Below are 17,271 nucleotides of genomic sequence, written 5' to 3' on the forward strand. Positions count from 1 at the left end.
AGACAGTCACTGCAGATGGTGACTGCAGCCATGAAATTAAAAGACACTTACTCCTTGGAAGGAAAGTTATGACCAACCTAGATAGCATATTCAAAAGCAGAGACATTACTTTGCCAAAAAAGGTTCGTCTAGTCAAGGCTATGGTTTTTCCTGTGGTCGTGTATGGATGTGAGAGTTGGACTGTGAAGAAGGCTGAGCGCCGAAGAATTGATGCTTTTGAACTGTGGTGTTGGAGAAGACTCTTGAGAGTCCCTTGGACTGCAAGGAGATCCAACCAGTCTATTCTAAAGGAGATCAGTCCTGGGTGTTCTTTGGAAGGACTGATGCTTAAACTGAAACTCCAGTACTTTGGCCACCTCATGCGATGAGTTGACTCATTGGAAAAGACTCTGATGCTGGGAGGGATTGGGGGCAGGAGGAGAAGAGGACGACAGAGGATGAGATGGCTGGATGGCATTACTGACTCGATGGACGTGAGTCTGGGTGAACTCCGGGAGTTGGTGATGGACAGGGAGGCCTGGTGTGCTGCGATTCATGGGGTTGCAAAGAGTCGGACACGACTGAGTGACTGATCTGATCTGATCTGACAGGCCAGCTTGGCAAGAAAACTTCTCTTATCAAAACCTGAGCAACCTAAACTTCTAACATCAGTCACCATTTCTGTTAATATGCACATGCTATTGCTAACCCTTATGGCAGAAAATGAAGAGAAACTAAAAAGCCTCTTGATGAAAGTGAAAGAGGAGAGTGAAAAAGTTGGCTTAAAGCTCAACGTTCAGAAAATGAAGATCAAGGCATCTGGTCCCATCACTTCATGGAAAATAGATGGGGAAACAGTGGCAATAGTGTCAGACTTTATTTTGGGGGGCTCCAAAATCACTGCAGATAGTGAATGTAGCCATGAAATTAAAAGATGCTTACTCCTTGGAAGGAAAGTTATGACCAACCTAGATAGCATATTCAAAAGCAGAGACATTACTTTGCCAACAAAGCTTCGTCTAGTCTATGGTTTTTCCAGTGGTCATGTATGGATGTGAAAGTTGGACTGTGAAGAAAGCTGAGCGCTAAAGAATTGATGTTTTTAAACTGTGGTGTTGGAGAAGACTCTTGAGAGTCCCTTGGACTGCAAGGAGATCCAACCAGTCTATTCTAAAGGAGATCAGTCCTGGGTGTTCTTTGGAAGGACTGATGCTTAAACTGAAACTCCAATACTTAGGCCACCTCATGCGATGAGTTGACTCATTGGAAAAGACTCTGATGCTGGGAGGGATTGGGGGCAGGAGGAGAAGGGGAAGACAGACGATGAGATGGCTGGACGGCATCACCAACTCGATGGACATGAGTCTGGGTGAACTCCAGGAGTTGGTGATGGACAAGGAGGCCTGGTGTGCTGTGATTCATGGGGTCACAAAGAGTCAGACATGACTGAACAACTGAAGTGAACTGAACTGATTGCTCCATTAGCAGTCCAAGTGCTAGTACATATTGGTAGTTGATCAGATCACTTTAACTAGTGCCAGGGCCCTGCAGAAGGGGTGCCCAGCAGGGTAAAATCCTGGTTGTGGAGGGAATGTAATACACCTTAGAGCAATGGATGCTATCCAGACACCAGGAAGCTTCATGAGAAGCAGCAGTCAGAAATGTGCTATCTATATAATGGATGTTGACTGAAAACCAACTCTTCCTAACTGACAAGGGCTCATTCTGGTGCATTGAAAAAGGACAATTCTTTACCAAAGAACTGATCCATAACAATTCCAAAATACAGAATGAAGATTTCGACACATCTTTTGTAGAAGGGAGTCATACAGCAATGCATTCTAAATCTGTAGTTTTCCTTTACTGTAATTCAGAATAATCTTTCAGATGTACCAAAAAAAAAAAAAAACGGGAAGAGGGTAAGTGAGCTGATGAGCATCCTGAGGGCAGAGGTCACAGGTATTAAGGCACCTGGCGTCACGTCCCTAAGCACCTGGTGTACTGCCATGTGTGGCTGGGGCCTTTACCAGTGTCTGCTACATCCCTGACTCACAGGCCATGTGGAATACCGGGGCGCAATGCAGATTTCCACACCAGAGGCAGAGGTTGAGGAGTTCCTGCAAAGGAGTTGCTCCACTCCTGAGCCTTGAATTCTCCCCCTTCCCCGCTGAACTCCAGACTGCTCTGTTTGACTCCCTTGCTCCCCATGGCGAGGGGAGGTCCCCGGAGCATCCCTCAGCAGACTCTGCTGGCCTCCGTGTCTCTTACCTTGAGCTTTGACATCATCCACCACGGGGCAAGGGGTCTTCACAATCACATCACTTGGCCTGGAGCGTCGCCCTGTGTTGTCCACGCCCCACAGGGTGAACCTGGCAGGGAGAGGAGGGCATCAACAGAGAGAACTCACCGGGTTCTGGCTGACAACCCAGCCTTGCCCAGATGGACGGGTTTCCCCTGGCTACTCTTGCCACCCAGTCGTGCACTTACCACCATCACCCAGGTCATAAAGTATGTAGTATAGTGTCTTTTACTACTTCTTGGTAGGTCCTGGGCTGTCATTTGCTGTCTTGAGGATATTGCATGATAGCAACCATCTTGGCACAGGGCAGTGTTTCTCCAAGTAGGGTCCCCAGACCAGTAGTATCGCCAGGGAAGTGGACAGCAATGAAATTCCTCATACCCCATGCCAGATCTACTGAATCAGAAACTCTAGGCATGAGGACAAAATCTGTGCTATGACAAGCCTTCCAGGTGACTCTGATGCCTGTTGCTGCTGCTGCTGCTGCTGCTAAGTCGCTTCAGTCATGACCGACTCTGTGCGACCCCATAGACGGCAGCCCACCAGGCTCCCCTGTCCCTGGGATTCTCCAGGCAAGAACACTGGAGTGGGTCGCCTGATGACTGTTACATCCTGACAACTACTGAGCTGAGGAAAAGAGCATGCATCTACAGAAACAGATGGTCTGATGTGGGTCTGAAACCTCTACTTCCTGCCATGTGGAGTTGTAGTTAACACCTCTGAGCTTTATTTTCCCTCTCTGTGAAATGGGGATGATAATAAAATTGCTTGAAGATCACTGTGAAGATGAAACAGGATAATAAGGCTCAGAAACACCTAACATAGTACCTGGCGCCCAATGACACGACTATCAATTCTGTTCTGTCCATCTTGTGCTCAGTTGAGGTTTTTGTGCCAAGCACTGAGGACAGTTTTCCTCTTTAAAGTCAGAAGTGAAACAGCCAGAATCAAGGGGCCTGACTTGCCTATGACTGAACCCTCTATTTCCTACATGAGACTCCTTTTGACCCATGGAGATGCTACCAGCCATGGACCAGGAGGCCAGAGTGGAAACCTTATGCTAGCCCTGGCAATGAGAAGATGTGGTTCTAAGAGCCCCCTCCACCCTTCAACACACACACACACACACACACACTCACCCCAGAAAGAGGATAAAGACCCGGCCATCAAAGGCTGAATGTAAAACTTCCCCCTCGGGTGACGGAGCTGGATGCAGAGGAAAAAGCAACACCAGGCTCTGCTACTCAGGGAGGAATTGAATATAACCATGAAGATAACCCCTGGTGTCAGTGCCCAGGGCCTCTAACAACTAATCTAGTGAGTCTAAAGCAAATCATTAACACTGCTTTTCTTGTCTCTTTCTCTTTTGCTGTGTCTCCTTGGGAGGTTGCATTTATTGGCAAATCTGGATCTTCTTTCCTCTGGGCAGAGCTGCAGCGGGGAAGAGAGGTGAAAAGAAGAAAGAGGCCCCGAGACAGAGGGGCTTGGGTACCTGTTCAGGTAAATGAGCCTCAGACAGCTGAACTGGTGAGGCAGAAAGAAATGGAAATTGCCTAAAGACTCTGCCAGGAAATACACGAGTCTCTCGGCAGAGAAAAGACAGCCTTGCATCTACCCGCCGAGAAACCCGGGAAATGGTCAGTGCTACGAACCTGTGTGTCCTGATGTGCTGTTTTCCCTCCCTCTGCCCTCCTCAGAGTCTCATGCTGGAATCCCACCCCACCGGCTGTTCAGGACCGCCCCGCCTCTTTGCTTTCAATCAAACAAGGACCAGGTGCGTGCTTTCCCATCTTAGGTATACACGTGACTCTGTCAATTCTACTGCCCTCTGCTTCTTGCCTTGCTCCTTAGTTCAGATCCAGCACCTTGCCTGGTATTAAACCCCTCTGCCACCCTGATCCAAAACTCAGGGGCTGGCTGCCCTTCTCCCCGACCATCCCTCCCCTCCTAGATCTGAGCCCTTGGCATCCAGGCCCACACTCTGGGCTGCCTGGATCCCTAGCAATGCAGCCCCCAGAATTTTTCATCATTCCTTCTAGACCCTGCAACACACAAACACAAACCTCTTGCCACTATTTCTAGAATTGTGACTGAGGCCACCAAATCTGAATCTGGCACATCTGATCTGCCCTTCTGGTACCTGCTCTGTTTCAAAGTCTTATCCCCACATCCCGGTCTCAGGCCAGGTCCACCTTCCTTCTCTGCCCTTCTGCTCGAGATCATCTTGAGCTGTTTGTCAGGGATGGGCCCAGAGGTACGCAGGGCAGACTGCAGACCTGCGCCCCACTTTCAGGGACTCCCACATGAATGCATTCCCCCTCACCCTCACATGCAGACTCTACCCTGACCCCATTTCCAGTGTCCCTTCTCACCAGAGTCAGCAAAGAGGAAATCCTATTCTCCATGAGGTCAATGCCCCGCTGCCAGCAAAGTCACAGGACTGCTAGCGTGAGCCTGGCCCTGTGCCCTGCTCTTACCACCAGGCTCTCTTCCTTCACCGACCCCTCCCCAACTATGTGTCTGAGCCCACCTCCTGAACCCCCTCCCTGAGATCCAGCTTGCCTGATGTCCCATCCTCTGTAAGATCGCTCTGCTTCATCTTTTCCCATCCACCTCCCAGGGTCTTGAGAATCGCCTTAGGACTCCAGGTCAGGGCTGGCATCTTGCTAGCTGCTGATGGGCCATGTGATGCTGTCTGCCTGAATATTTACCAGTTTAGGGGTCACCTGCCCTGGACTGTCGATAATGGGTTCCAGCCACCTCTTGTAGCACACCTTATTGGACGCTTGATTTCTAGCAGTTTCCCTGGACTGAAACGTCCTAAGTCTCAGGCAGCACAGTGGCTGTCAGATGGATGCTCTCTCTCAGTGCCTGGGATGCAGTTAATCCTCACCCCACCCCACTTGGCCCATTCCTCTGAGTTTCGCTTTGTGCTTCATCCTGCTGTGAGTTCTCACTAAGTCTACTGGATTCTGGGCTGGGATGAAATTGTGTGTGCTGTATTTAATTCTCATTGCTCTGACTGGGCAATTAGTATACAATTTAGGGTCCTAAGCCCTTATCATTTTTAATAGCAAAGCAAGGTATTAGGAAAGGCAATGCTTCCCCACATGCTTCTAAATAAAGAAGACTCTTGGCCTAAGAGACCGTCCTCAGGGGTCCTGGCTCTCTCAGTCCTGGAGGGACCCTGAGGAGTTGCCAGATTACTTTTACTGTTGAAGCAAGCTTGGGGAACACTTTATGCATTTCAAGCGGAAATGTCACGTGCAGTTACTTCCGGAAGTCTTCTCTGTTCATTGTCAGCATCATCATTTCTACTTTTGGACACTTGTAGGACAGTAAGTAGCTGGAATCAGTGGGCAGAAGAGATAAGCTCTGCCCCCAGTCCGGAGGGCTGATGTGTAGGTGCTCCTACGGCCTTGCCCAGAGCCGCCGGTCCCTTTCCACCACTGCCTGCCTGCTGGGATTGCTCAGCCTGTCGTCAGAGCCTGTGTGATGACACGTGTATCATGAGGATGTGTGTTTGTGAACCACTGAAACCCTGCTCTGGCTCCAGGGCTGACGTTTTAAAGGACTGAAACTTAATGTGCAAGGAGCATCCTTGGGCTTCCTGCCGAGGGCTGACTGCCTCTATCTGCAACTTTCACCCTTGCCCGCTCCAGGCGTGGTGGTTTCTGCAGATGGCTCCAAATCCACTCCCTCTTTCTGAATTATCTGTTCACTGTCTCATCCCCCACCCTCCAAAGGCAGCAGCTCTCCTGTGGGCACACACTGTGATGTGGATGGTGGGCTACAAGGCTCAGGAGTCATCTCCCCACTCTGGCCTCAGTTTCCTCGTGTGTAAAATGAAGATGTTGGACCGGACACTCCCTGTTAACCAGGGATTCTTAGCTGTTTTTGCACTGTAGGCCTTTCTCAGAATAATGCTTTTCCAATGCGTCAAATAAAGTGGGTAGGATGACAAAGTGAGCCAGTTATACTGAAAGGATGTTCTGCCTCTGTGGACCTCAGGTGAAGATCCAGCTCTGTGCTTTAACGTGAGTAATAAGATCATGCTTTATCCTTCCAGTAGCCTGGGCTGGCTGGGAGTGAGATGCAGTGAAGAAAGTGCAAACATTGATTCAGTTCTTAACCACCCACCACTGCCAGACGACAAGCTGTGTGATTCAGAGGAAGTTACTTAGTGCTGCTGAACTCAGTTTCCTCAACTATAAAATGGGAACAGTAACCCTAATCTCGCAAGGTTGGAGGGTTCCTAGAAACACCTACATCTAGTGAACGTGCCGTAAGTGAAGGCTGCCTTCCTCTGTATTACAGATAAGGAAACAGCTGCAGAAACGTTGTGTCCCACTTCATCACTCGTCGGCTAGGAACAAAGCCAGGTGTGGGGCCCGTGTGTTCTCAGCTCTTAATGCAGGGCTCCCCTCCTTAAGCCAGGGACTGATGCCCTGGTTCACTTGATAGCTCTGCCGAGAGGAGCCTCTCTCCCAGGCCTGCCCGCGTGCCCTCTGCATGTGATCTGCAGCGCCACCTAGTGGAGGTTGGCTGTTTATTTTTCCCTCTGGCTCCTGCAGTCTCATCATTTCTTCTGCAATCAACCTTGACAGAACGTTTGTGTTTTACAAGACTTAAGTGGGAGACACTGAAAACTCACCTGGGATAGCAGAGTTGGAGAAGCCATCAGACTCAGGTCTTTGATCAGGAAATGTAGCCAGACCAAGGCCAACATGAGGAGGGTCCCAGGGTGGGTAAGGACTGGTGCTCCTAACAGACACCCGGGCCAGCCTCCCGCTCATAGGAGCCTTGAAATTCCTCATTAACAGTTGTAACTTAGTGACAGGAATTACTGAGCCCTCATTATATATGGGAATTCCAGTTTCACCGAGTTTGAGGCATTTCCAGTGGGTTAGGTGTTCCATATTTCCAAACCTTTGTTTCTCGTGTTGGTTCCTCTACTAATGAAGGACGTGCATGCTCAGTCACTCAGTCATGTCCGACTCTTTGCAATCCCATAGACTGTATCCCATCAGGTTCCTCTGTCCATGAGATTCTCCAGGCAAGAATACTGGAGTGGGTTGCCATGCCCTCCTCCAGGGGATCTTCCAAACCCAGATATCAAATGCTTGACTCTTGCATCTCCTGCATTGGCAGGAGGAGCCTTTAACACTGAACCAAGGCTGCCCAAACCACAGGCCAGCTAATGAGAATCCTGAGCAGACTTGCCTTTGTCCTACTATTCCCATTTATGTCTCTCTATATTTTCCAGCTCCTCCAGAATATCACTTGTCTTTATGTATTTTGCTGTCATCAGCCCAGCCCCTTGGTTACATCTCTCTTTCCTGTACTGAAGATATTCAGCCTGAGCACGGAAGTTCATTTTGCAATCCATGTCACTCACATTTCCTGTGCTTTTCATCTTTGAACTCTTTCACTGTGGAAATAGAAACGATTTATTCTGGAAACCTTAACTCTATTCTCATGACCTCATCTATAAACTGCTAAATGTTTTTCATACTGATGGGGTCAAAGGGTCCCAGAACTCATCACTATGAATTCTGCCTTCGTCCCCCAGTGTTCCCATCATGACTTAGATTCCATCACTATCTCTCCTCTTTTGGTGTCTTTTATGTTTGTTTCGAAAATACTTCACAGTTGTTCCCAGAGCACAGAGGGAACCAGGGAAGCGCTACCAGCAAGAATAGAGCCGGTCCAAGTGCCCCAAGATAGGAGCTCGCTGTATTTTCTTTGAAGAAAGACCATCTCTCACCTCTATAAAGCTATTTCAATGTGGCTGAGGCTTGATTTTTTAAAGCAGAGCTCTTAGTATTCTATCCTCTGACTTTCAGCATTCACTTTATTCTCCTGAGTTCACTTTCGTCTAGCCCCTTGCTTCACCATCTGTTTCCACCCCATCGCCTCCTGGCCTCTCGCCATCGCCCCTCTTCACCTCTGCCCTTGCTGTTGGCTCCACCTGGTGTGCCTTTTCTAACATGGCGCTGCTGCTGCTGCTGCTGCTGCTGCTAAGTCGCTTCAGTCGTGTCTGACTCTGTGCGACCCCATAGACGGCAGCCCACCAGGCTCTGCCATCCCTGGGATTCTCCAGGCAAGAACACTGGAGTGGGTTGCCATTAAATCTGTACAACCCAGTTCAGATGACTTCCACTCTACTTAGAATGAATCACAACTTTCTTTTCTCTTCTACAACATGTTTGTTGCTCTTTTATATCTAGCTTTTATTTCATTCTGCTTGATGTTAAAGCTAGCTGTTTATGTTTTTCCCCTCTGTGTTGCAAATTAGGATGGGATTATATTATCTTTTTTGATCCTCCCCATCCATTGTTTAGAAAGTCCCTTATAATGCCAGGGTTTCCCTGGTGGCTCAGACGGTAAAGAATCTGCCTGCCATGTGGGAGACCTACCTGGGTCAGAAGATTCCCTGAAGAAGGATATGACAACCCACTCCAGTCTTCTTGCCTGGAAAACCCCATGGTGGGCTACAGTCCATGGGGTCACAAAGAGTCAGACACGACTAAGCGACTAACACACAAAACACTATAATGATGATTGAGACAAGATTTGGAACACTTACATTTTTCCAAGTCTGTAAAGGAGCTCAAGTAGTAAAAAGGAACGAGTTAAAAGTCTTGGGGCGTTCAAGACAAGGAATAACGAGGTGGGTGTCTGTCACTCACATGTAGATGGTGTCGGGTTCCAGGCATCGGATGATCAGAGAGATTGTGGTGAGCTGCTTGTCTGGGACCTGAGAGGGCATCGCACAAGGAGACTTCGCTCCAGAGATGATGTCGTCTACGAAGCTTAGCACTGTTTCTGCCCAGAACAGCAAGTAATAGAAAAGGCATGAGAAACAGTGATGGCCAAGCAATGTCTGGTGATGATCAACTCCATGAAAACTTAATATGCAAATCATTTGGTCCCCCATCTTCTTTTTTTTTTTTTTTTGTAATTAATTAATTTATAGATTCCCTTGGACTGCAAGGAGATCAAACCAGTCATTCCTAAAGGAAATCAGGACTGCAAGGAGATCAAACCAGTCAATCCTAAAGGAAATCAGTCCTGAATGTTCATTGGAAGGACTGATGCTGAAGCTGAAGCTCCAATACTTTGACTACCTGATGTGAAGAACTGACTCATTGGAAAAGACCCTGATGCTGGGAAAGATCGAAGGCAGGAGGAGAAGGGGATGACAGAGGATGAGATGGTTGGATGGCATCAATGACTTGATGGACATGAGTTTGAGCAGGCTCCAGGAGCTGGTGATGGACAGGGAGGCCTGGCGTGCTGTAGTCCATGGGGTCGCAAAGATTTGGACATGACTGTTTGACTGAACTGAGCTGAATTTATTATTTTTTAAATTTTGGCTGCACCCAAGGGCATGTGGGATTTCAGTTCCCCAATCAGGGATAGAACTTCACATCTCTGGCGTTGGAAGGTGGGGTCTTAACCCCTGGACCACCAAGGAAGTCTTGATCCCTGATCTTAAATTCCCAGTAGGGAAAGGAGACCTAGAAGGAATGGTCTTTTCTGAGTGATTCACACCTAACTAATCAGTTTGGAGCCATCTGTCCAGAGTTAGTTCAGAAACAACCAAGGCACGATGGACCCAGCACACCAGCAAGCCCTTTTATGACATGTTCTTGGCTCTGGCAGAGAACATCTGTTCTGGTCAGTGGTCACAGCCAGACCTTTTCTCAGACCTTCACAATACCTGTGCACATAAGGAAAGGCCCAGAAGAAGCAGGAGCCAGCTCTCCATGCCCGAAGGCAGTGCATATGTTCCCAAGCCTCCGTGATAGCTTCACCAGAAGTTATTTGCCCTGAATGAGACCACCCTGCTGGTGCCCATGTTCATGCGTCAGTTTTAGGAATGATTTATGTTGACTTTTCTCTATGTGTAGACAGTAAATAGGCATGAAACATTTTTCACGGGGTACTTCCACTCCTTTAAGACTTCCCTCTTCCAGCAGGCCCTGGCAAAAGCAGGTCCTTGCTTTAGGACAAGCAAAAGGATTTTTTGCTTGCTTGCTTTAGGACCTGGCAAAAGCCTGTCCTTGCTTTAGGACAAGACACAGGGTAATAAGCACATCTGTTTCTACATGCTTTTGCCTGGCTGGGGTGGGGAGTGGGGGTTATAGCAAAGGGATTTTATTTTATTTTTCCTGTAATCATGGCAGTGGTTAACACAGAATTGTTTCCTAATTGTGGCCTAGGATAACTAGCATATTATATTGTTGTTTCTTTGTAAGTGTGCCTAGAGGCAATGAAACGGACACCTCTTTCATAAACAAAGAGGAAAACAAAATCAAAACAAGACTTCGTCAGCTACTCACAATGCAAAAACTCTTAAACGGGAAAGACGGCTGCTGCTGCTTCTCCCTGCTCTTCCCACGTGACCCGGGGATCCTGGGGGCAAAGGCAGGAGGCAGGACATTTTCCTTTTCTCTTTGCTACCTTGGATCAAGATGAGCCTGCCCAGTGGGAGACGCTCACCTGTCTCCACTTTGGAGTGGTCCATCCTGTCAGTGACCTTCTCTTGACGGATGAGGTAATCTACAATCTGCACCCCGATCGGAGGCTCTGAGTGTTCCCACTCCAGGACCACAAGGGTGCTGCTGGGCTCGTGAACTGTGGACAGTCTCAGCCTGAGTGCAGACAGGAAGAAACGTGAGACAAGGACCCGGCCCAGACCTGGGATGTCTCCTGATACCACCGCTGGCCACCTTCCCAACTGTCACATGGTAAACTCTCTTTTTTCTAACTTTTCTTGACCAGCCACTAAAATGATGTATTTGAGAGCCTGTCTCCTTGACTAAAAAGTAAAGATTCTTGAAGGTCCTTAAAGTCTATATTTTGTTCCTCTAAGAGCCCATTACAAATTGGGAACTCAACATTTATTGGTAAATAAATAAGCAGGTAAGTCAAAGATAAACGAATACTTATATTGCACAGGGTGAGTGGAGAGGGCCTTTGGAGTAATACATTATAGGCTTGCAAATATAATTTCTGGATTTGCTCTTGAAAATAAGAAAATGTCCCTATAAGACTCATACCAAGGCCCACTGAAGGTAATGTCTGGGAGAACCCTTTATTAAGGACAGTCGGCTCAGCTTCAAGAACATTATAGGGTTTGCCCTGCTGGGGGAACCCTGGCTTCCCCTCTTGTTACGGGGACCGACATCTGCTCAGTTTGGAGTTCATGTTCACAGGGGACTTTACTGGGCCAGAGAGAGCTGGACACATGTCCAGTTCTCCTTAGGGTGATGGCCTGCGTCTGCAATTTCAGGTTCTGATTTCAGTTTCTATCTTTGCTCTTGGGTTCCTATGAAGATCCCGATTCCTGATTCCAGTCTTTCATCGCTTTTCCCAATTCACTGTCTCCTCATGTCATGTCAGGCTTCCATTTTGACCACTCTTTGCCACCTCATCTCTGATTGTGCATGGTAGAGATTCAAGAAACATTACTGACATCCACTGGTACGGATTTTCTAATGATCCAAGAGGTTTCCCTTCTCTGTCTTTGTTCTGGCTTCATGTGTGTGCTGTAGGTTTCTCATTTGCTTCTTGTCTTTGTTCCTTCCTAGACCACTGGCTTCGGGGAGTTTTCCCAGTTCTTGATCACACCAGCCGCCTTCCCTTACATGTGTCTCTGCCATTCATTCCCAACCTTGACTCCTCTATCTCATGACCACCCATAAACAAGGCCCTCTAGTCTCTGCTGAGCTCAAAGAGGTATCACTGGTCTCAAGGATTCCCAGGCAAGGTAGTGTGGACGGATCATACCAAAGCAATGTTCAATTTCAATTCAACACATGTTTATTAAGCACCCATTACTTGTAAGAATATGCTTGGTGCTGAGGATGCCTGAGCCAGCTCCAGTCCCTTCTTCTATGGAGTGGTCACCAGACCAACACACAATTATACATGTGATTGGAATCACATGTGATAAGAACTCTAACAAGAAATCATGGGAGACTCTGGGAGCGACAGCAAGGAATTCAGCTGGTGGGAAAATAATACAAACCACATGCTCTTCAGTGGCTTACTAGGAAGGAGTGCATAGTTTGCATATGACAGTAAAGATGGAGCAGACCCAAAACAGTGCAAAGACTGACAAATTCATTAATTAGAATCATATGCACAGGGCTATTTTGAAGGGGAAAAAAAAAAACATTAGGAAGCTTAAGTAACTAAGGCTTTCTGAGAATTCAGATTCTGTGAAAATAGGGACTAAGGCTGTGGCCTCTACCGAAAAATAGGACTGTGTATGATTTACACAGGCTTGTGTAGAACTTAGAGTGCATCTCTATATCTAACTACTGATAAAAATTCAAGAAATTAAGGTCTGGTGATGGAAGAAGTGATTAGAATTGACAAGGAAAGCAAAATCCTTAATAGACTTTCCTGTTTATGGAAATTTAGCCCAGTTTGATTTTTTGCTGTGACATTTAGTCAATGCAGCTTTAGAAATGAAATCAGCTCACACTAATAACTGGATTTTGTGTCCGCCTGATGATAACAATTTGGTGGCTTCAGTATTTCAAAGCTAGCGGTTTTAGTTGGTGAATCAGTCTAGAAGCACCATTTTTAGGGTCTCCCTTTATACCAAAAGAAAGAGCTTTTACTCATAATGAGCTTGATTCCCTTTCAAGTTAAGAGGTCCACATCATGGCTATAAAGAGCAAGAAGCCAGTGGCTGGTGTGTCTAAAGTTGCCCAAATAGAAAAGACCTAAGGAGACATTGGACTCGTAATGACCCTCCAGCGCTGTGTTCTCCTCGGTCTCAGTGTTCTTCCTGCTCAGTCCTGGCCCTCTAATGCCCACCAGCACCTGCATGGAACAGACCAGAGGGCAGTGTGCACCCAGGCCAGCCTCTCCCTTGCTTGTTTCCTCCTACCCTCTTGCTCCCACTTACTCAGCCCTCCAGTTACCAGGTCCTGATCCTCCCTTTGGGCTCCCTTTGCATGACAGTTCATGGGGCCAGGCTTCTCTAGCTTGTCCAACCAGCCCTCTTTAGTAGACACAGTATTTCTGTGCCTCACTCCCATGGTTGAAGCCCCACTGTAGACTAACAGGGGTTCCTGCCCTTTACATGAGTCCAGCCAATTCTGTTCAGCCTTCCTCGGAGGGGATGGAGTCCAGGGGTGGAAGCTGGACATGTTCATTCTCAGCTACCTTTGAGCCCTTTGCATTTGTTCATTCCTCAAATGCAGATACCCCTTAGCACGCGTCCTTGACCTGCCACTCTTTATGGTTGATAGTCTGGAGCACCCTTTCTCCTAGCTCTGGTTCTGTTTCTCATTTCTTTGGGGCTGAGTTCAACCTTCTTATCTCTAGTGGTTACTTTGTTACAGAGCTCAGATCATCTTTCCTGCTGACCAGTGACCATCTCTGTAAGACTGTCCCACTATAACTCTAAGGCAGGTCCGGAGGGAGTCAACCTCCTCCTCAAACCTGCTTCTCCTGGGATGCTCCTTTTCTCAGTTGTAGCCTATTCATCTTCCCAGCCACTCCAGTCATAAGGCTTAAGTCCATTCTCAACTTCTCCTTCCTTCTCACTCCCATACTCAACCAGTCACCAAACTCTACTGGTTTGACCCAAAGTCATCTCTCAGAGGTATCCTCTCTGTACTATGATGGCTAAGACCACGGTCTCTCAGCTATGGCTCTGCTTCCTGTTCTATGACTTTAGAAAAAACTATTCCATCCTCCTGAGTCCGTTTCCCTGTCTATTAAAGGGGAAGGGTGATAACTGCTTTACCGCTCTACACGCTGCCTGCCGCCCAGTCAGTGTGCTTTTCGCCTGGGCCTTATAGTTGATCTCTAACTTTGTCCACTTCTAGCACATTTTCCCCTCTTAGCTTTGAGCCATGTTATCCTGCTTTCTCCACCTTCAGGGAGAAATTCCAGTGCCATCTCCTTCATGAAGGTTCATTATTCTTCAGATTCATACTTGACCATTTCTTTTTCACATTGTCTTTAAATGTCTCATATAATCCCCCTTTTTTTTGGCTGCACCACATGGAAAGTGGTATCTTAGTTCCCCAGACCAGGGATCAAACCCCTGCCCCCTGCCCCCTGCTCCCTGCAGAGGAAGCACAGAGTCTTAACCACTAACCACCAGTTAGTCTCATATAACTCTTATCAAACCCTTCCTCACTACTGTTAAATTTGTGAACCTGCCTCCCCTGAAAGACTGAAAGTGCCCCAAAGGCAGGCACTGCACCATCTTTTTTCTTTCTGTTCCCCAGTACCCAGCCCATTGCCTGGAAAATAGTGAACAATCTTTAATATACATTTGCAGGATAATGCTAAGGTGTGCCAGCAAGAGAAAGCCCAGAAAGGAGGGACTCGTACACGGGCTGAGGGAGAGGCGCGCAGGTGGGGAGCCCGTCAGCTCCGAAAGCAGTGGAGTCACATCGACACCAGTCCTCGATGACGTCTCCGGTTCCCGAGCACCAGAGGGAGCTCATGGTGGCCTCCAGCAAGAGCTGCAAGGGAGGGCAGAGACAAGAGTGAGCATCAGGGTGCCAGGGCCGGGTCATCAGACTCTAGAGACGGAGTTATCAGGGCTCTGCTTGGCCCTAAATAAGTCCAGCCAGCCAGCTGCAGCACCACCTCTTCATGTATTTCTACCCCAGGGGCGTGTTTCTGGGAAAGCTGGACCTCGGAGGACCTGCAGGGTGTCCCTGCCTCATTAGCATCCCTGTGGTTGAGGGCTGGAACCTTGGGAGCCAGTCTTATTCCACCTTGCCTCTCCCTCCCATTCTGCACCAGCATTCTATACTCTTGCTCCAGCGACACAACCCCGTCTCCATCCACTCAGCGGGGTTACCCTTGGCCCAGAGGCACTCAGCCTTTTCTCAAATGCCTCTCAGGGCATCCTCCTCTGCCCTCTTCACCCCACCCCAGTATTTCCTCTGTACTCCTTCAGTTGATGCCTTGTATCTCACTTGCAATATGTATGCAGTTCTGCCTTGGGCTGTGACTACGCATCATGCCTCTCTTTCTAATGGAAGGCAGAAGCCACGTGACGCACAGGCTGAGACCCGGGCTCTGCCTTGGGCTGTGACTACGCATCATGCCTCTCTTTCTAATGGAAGGCAGAAGCCACGTGACGCACAGGCTGAGACCCGGGCTCTGGAGCAGTCCCTCTGGGTGAGAACTCCAGCTCTGCCAACCCCTGCCCTGTGACTTTGGGCAAATGACATAAACTCAGGTTCCTCAGTGGTAAAATGGGATAAAAACAGCACTTTCCCTATAAGGATGTTGTGACAATTAAATGAAACAACTCTATGCCAAGGAGCACGGCAGAGTGCCTGTGCTAATGCACACACATTAAATTGAAGGAAGAGAAAGTTGCTCAGTCGTGCCGGACTCTTTACGACCCCAGGGACTGTCCTCTGTCCATGGAATTCTCCAGGCAATAATACTGGAGTGGGTAGCCATTCCCTTCTCCAGAGGATCTTCCCAACCCAGGGATCGAACCCAGGTCTCCTGCTTTGCAGGCAGATTCTTTCCCATCTGAGCCACCAGGGAAGTGCAAGAATACTGGAGTGGGTAGCCTACCCCTTTTCCAGGGGATCCTTCCGACCCAGGAATTGAGCCAGGATCCCTTGTATTGCAGGCAGAGTCTTTACCAGCTGAGCTACCAGGGAAGCCTAATGCACACAATAGTCGTATGTAAATAGTACATGTTAGTCACCAATAAATACCAGCAATTGTTATTGTCTTTAAAAGACAGGGTCAGGTCTTATGAGGAAGCTTGTAAATACCACACAAGCTAGAACAATTCTTTACATACAGTGGTTTCACAGCAGATATTCACAGTTCAATGTAAGGACAATAAGATAACATTAGATCAGTGAGGGAACAGAATGTGAGAGGGGCAGAAGAAGTGGGTCCTGAGGGGTACTGACCTCAGGGGCACTGACCTTTTAGTGGCCCCCCTCAATATCCCAACCCCAGCCCAGGGTCGAGGAGAGCCTGAGATGGCCGCAGGGCGAGCCCAGAGCTTTCTCTCAGGGCAGCTCAACCTCCGCAGCCTCCGCTTTCCCTGTGGTTCTCTTCCCTCAGTTCCACCCTCACCATATCCGCATATAATTGATAAGTTAGAGTAATGACACAGCTATCCTAGAAAATGTTAGGCCAAACAATTAAAGAAAGAAAGAAAGAAAAAAAAAAAAACAGAAGAGAAGAAGTAAAAGAAGAGATAATCCTGAAAAACCAACGTGTCCAAGCCCAAAGCCAGTATCCTATGTCCCATCCACCGCAGGTCAGAACATACAAAGTGCGTACTGACACTCCCCTCCCACACCACCCACCTTGGAAAGGGAGCCTCTAGGGAGCAGGGGCCAGGCCATTCTCCATTATCAGTACTATCTGTGTAGAGTTTTCAAGTTTACAAAGCCCTTGTAGATGCTAACTCCTTTGTAACAGAGTGGAGCCCTGTAGAGCCTTCCCCTTCATCCTTCGCTCTGGCTCCTCTCTGAAGTACCTAGATAATATATCTGATGCACATTTCCTGAGTTGTTTTACAGATGTCAATCCCCCACCAAATGGAAGATGTGTCTACTTGATGACCAGGCTTCCTGGAACCTAAGGACTGCATCGATAATGTTAACCCCCGAGACACTATCCTGTTCCTTCACCATCAGCCATTCAGAGAATTGTTCACCACGAATTGATCACATACCCTCCTCCTTCACCTGGCCTTTAAAACTGTTTTGCTGAAACCTTTCCAGGAGTTTAGGGTTTTGGAGCATAAGCCACTGTCCTTGTATTGGCAACCTTCACAATGTAAGCTGCATTTTCCTTCATCATGACCAGGTGTCAGTAGATTGGCTTTACCACATGCAGGAGAGTAGACCTGAGTTTGGATCAGTGACACTTTAATTTGAGCTCCATGATTAACATGATTCACAGTGGAAGACACTTACAGAGTCCAAGAGGTTGGGTCACCATGAACTTGCTCATGG

At 48.0% G+C, this 17,271-nt stretch overlaps 1 protein-coding gene across 1 annotated transcript in view; it reads right to left on the reverse strand.

The window, feature by feature from the left end:
* ASTN1 (astrotactin 1) overlaps positions 1-17,271 on the reverse strand; it is a 355,026-nt gene that overhangs the window by 20,248 nt on the left and 317,507 nt on the right. Inside the window, exons 18-21 of the mRNA XM_010850109.1 lie at positions 14,651-14,784; positions 10,787-10,938; positions 8,971-9,106; positions 2,248-2,348 (exon numbers count right to left, since the gene is read on the reverse strand). Coding sequence (XP_010848411.1) covers positions 2,248-2,348; positions 8,971-9,106; positions 10,787-10,938; positions 14,651-14,784 — 523 coding nt within the window. The remainder of the gene's footprint in view (positions 1-2,247; positions 2,349-8,970; positions 9,107-10,786; positions 10,939-14,650; positions 14,785-17,271) is intronic.

This window comes from Bison bison, unplaced genomic scaffold, assembly GCF_000754665.1.
Source record: "Bison bison bison isolate TAMUID 2011002044 unplaced genomic scaffold, Bison_UMD1.0 scf7180017864289, whole genome shotgun sequence".
In the NCBI taxonomy this organism is placed as follows: domain Eukaryota; kingdom Metazoa; phylum Chordata; class Mammalia; order Artiodactyla; family Bovidae; genus Bison; species Bison bison.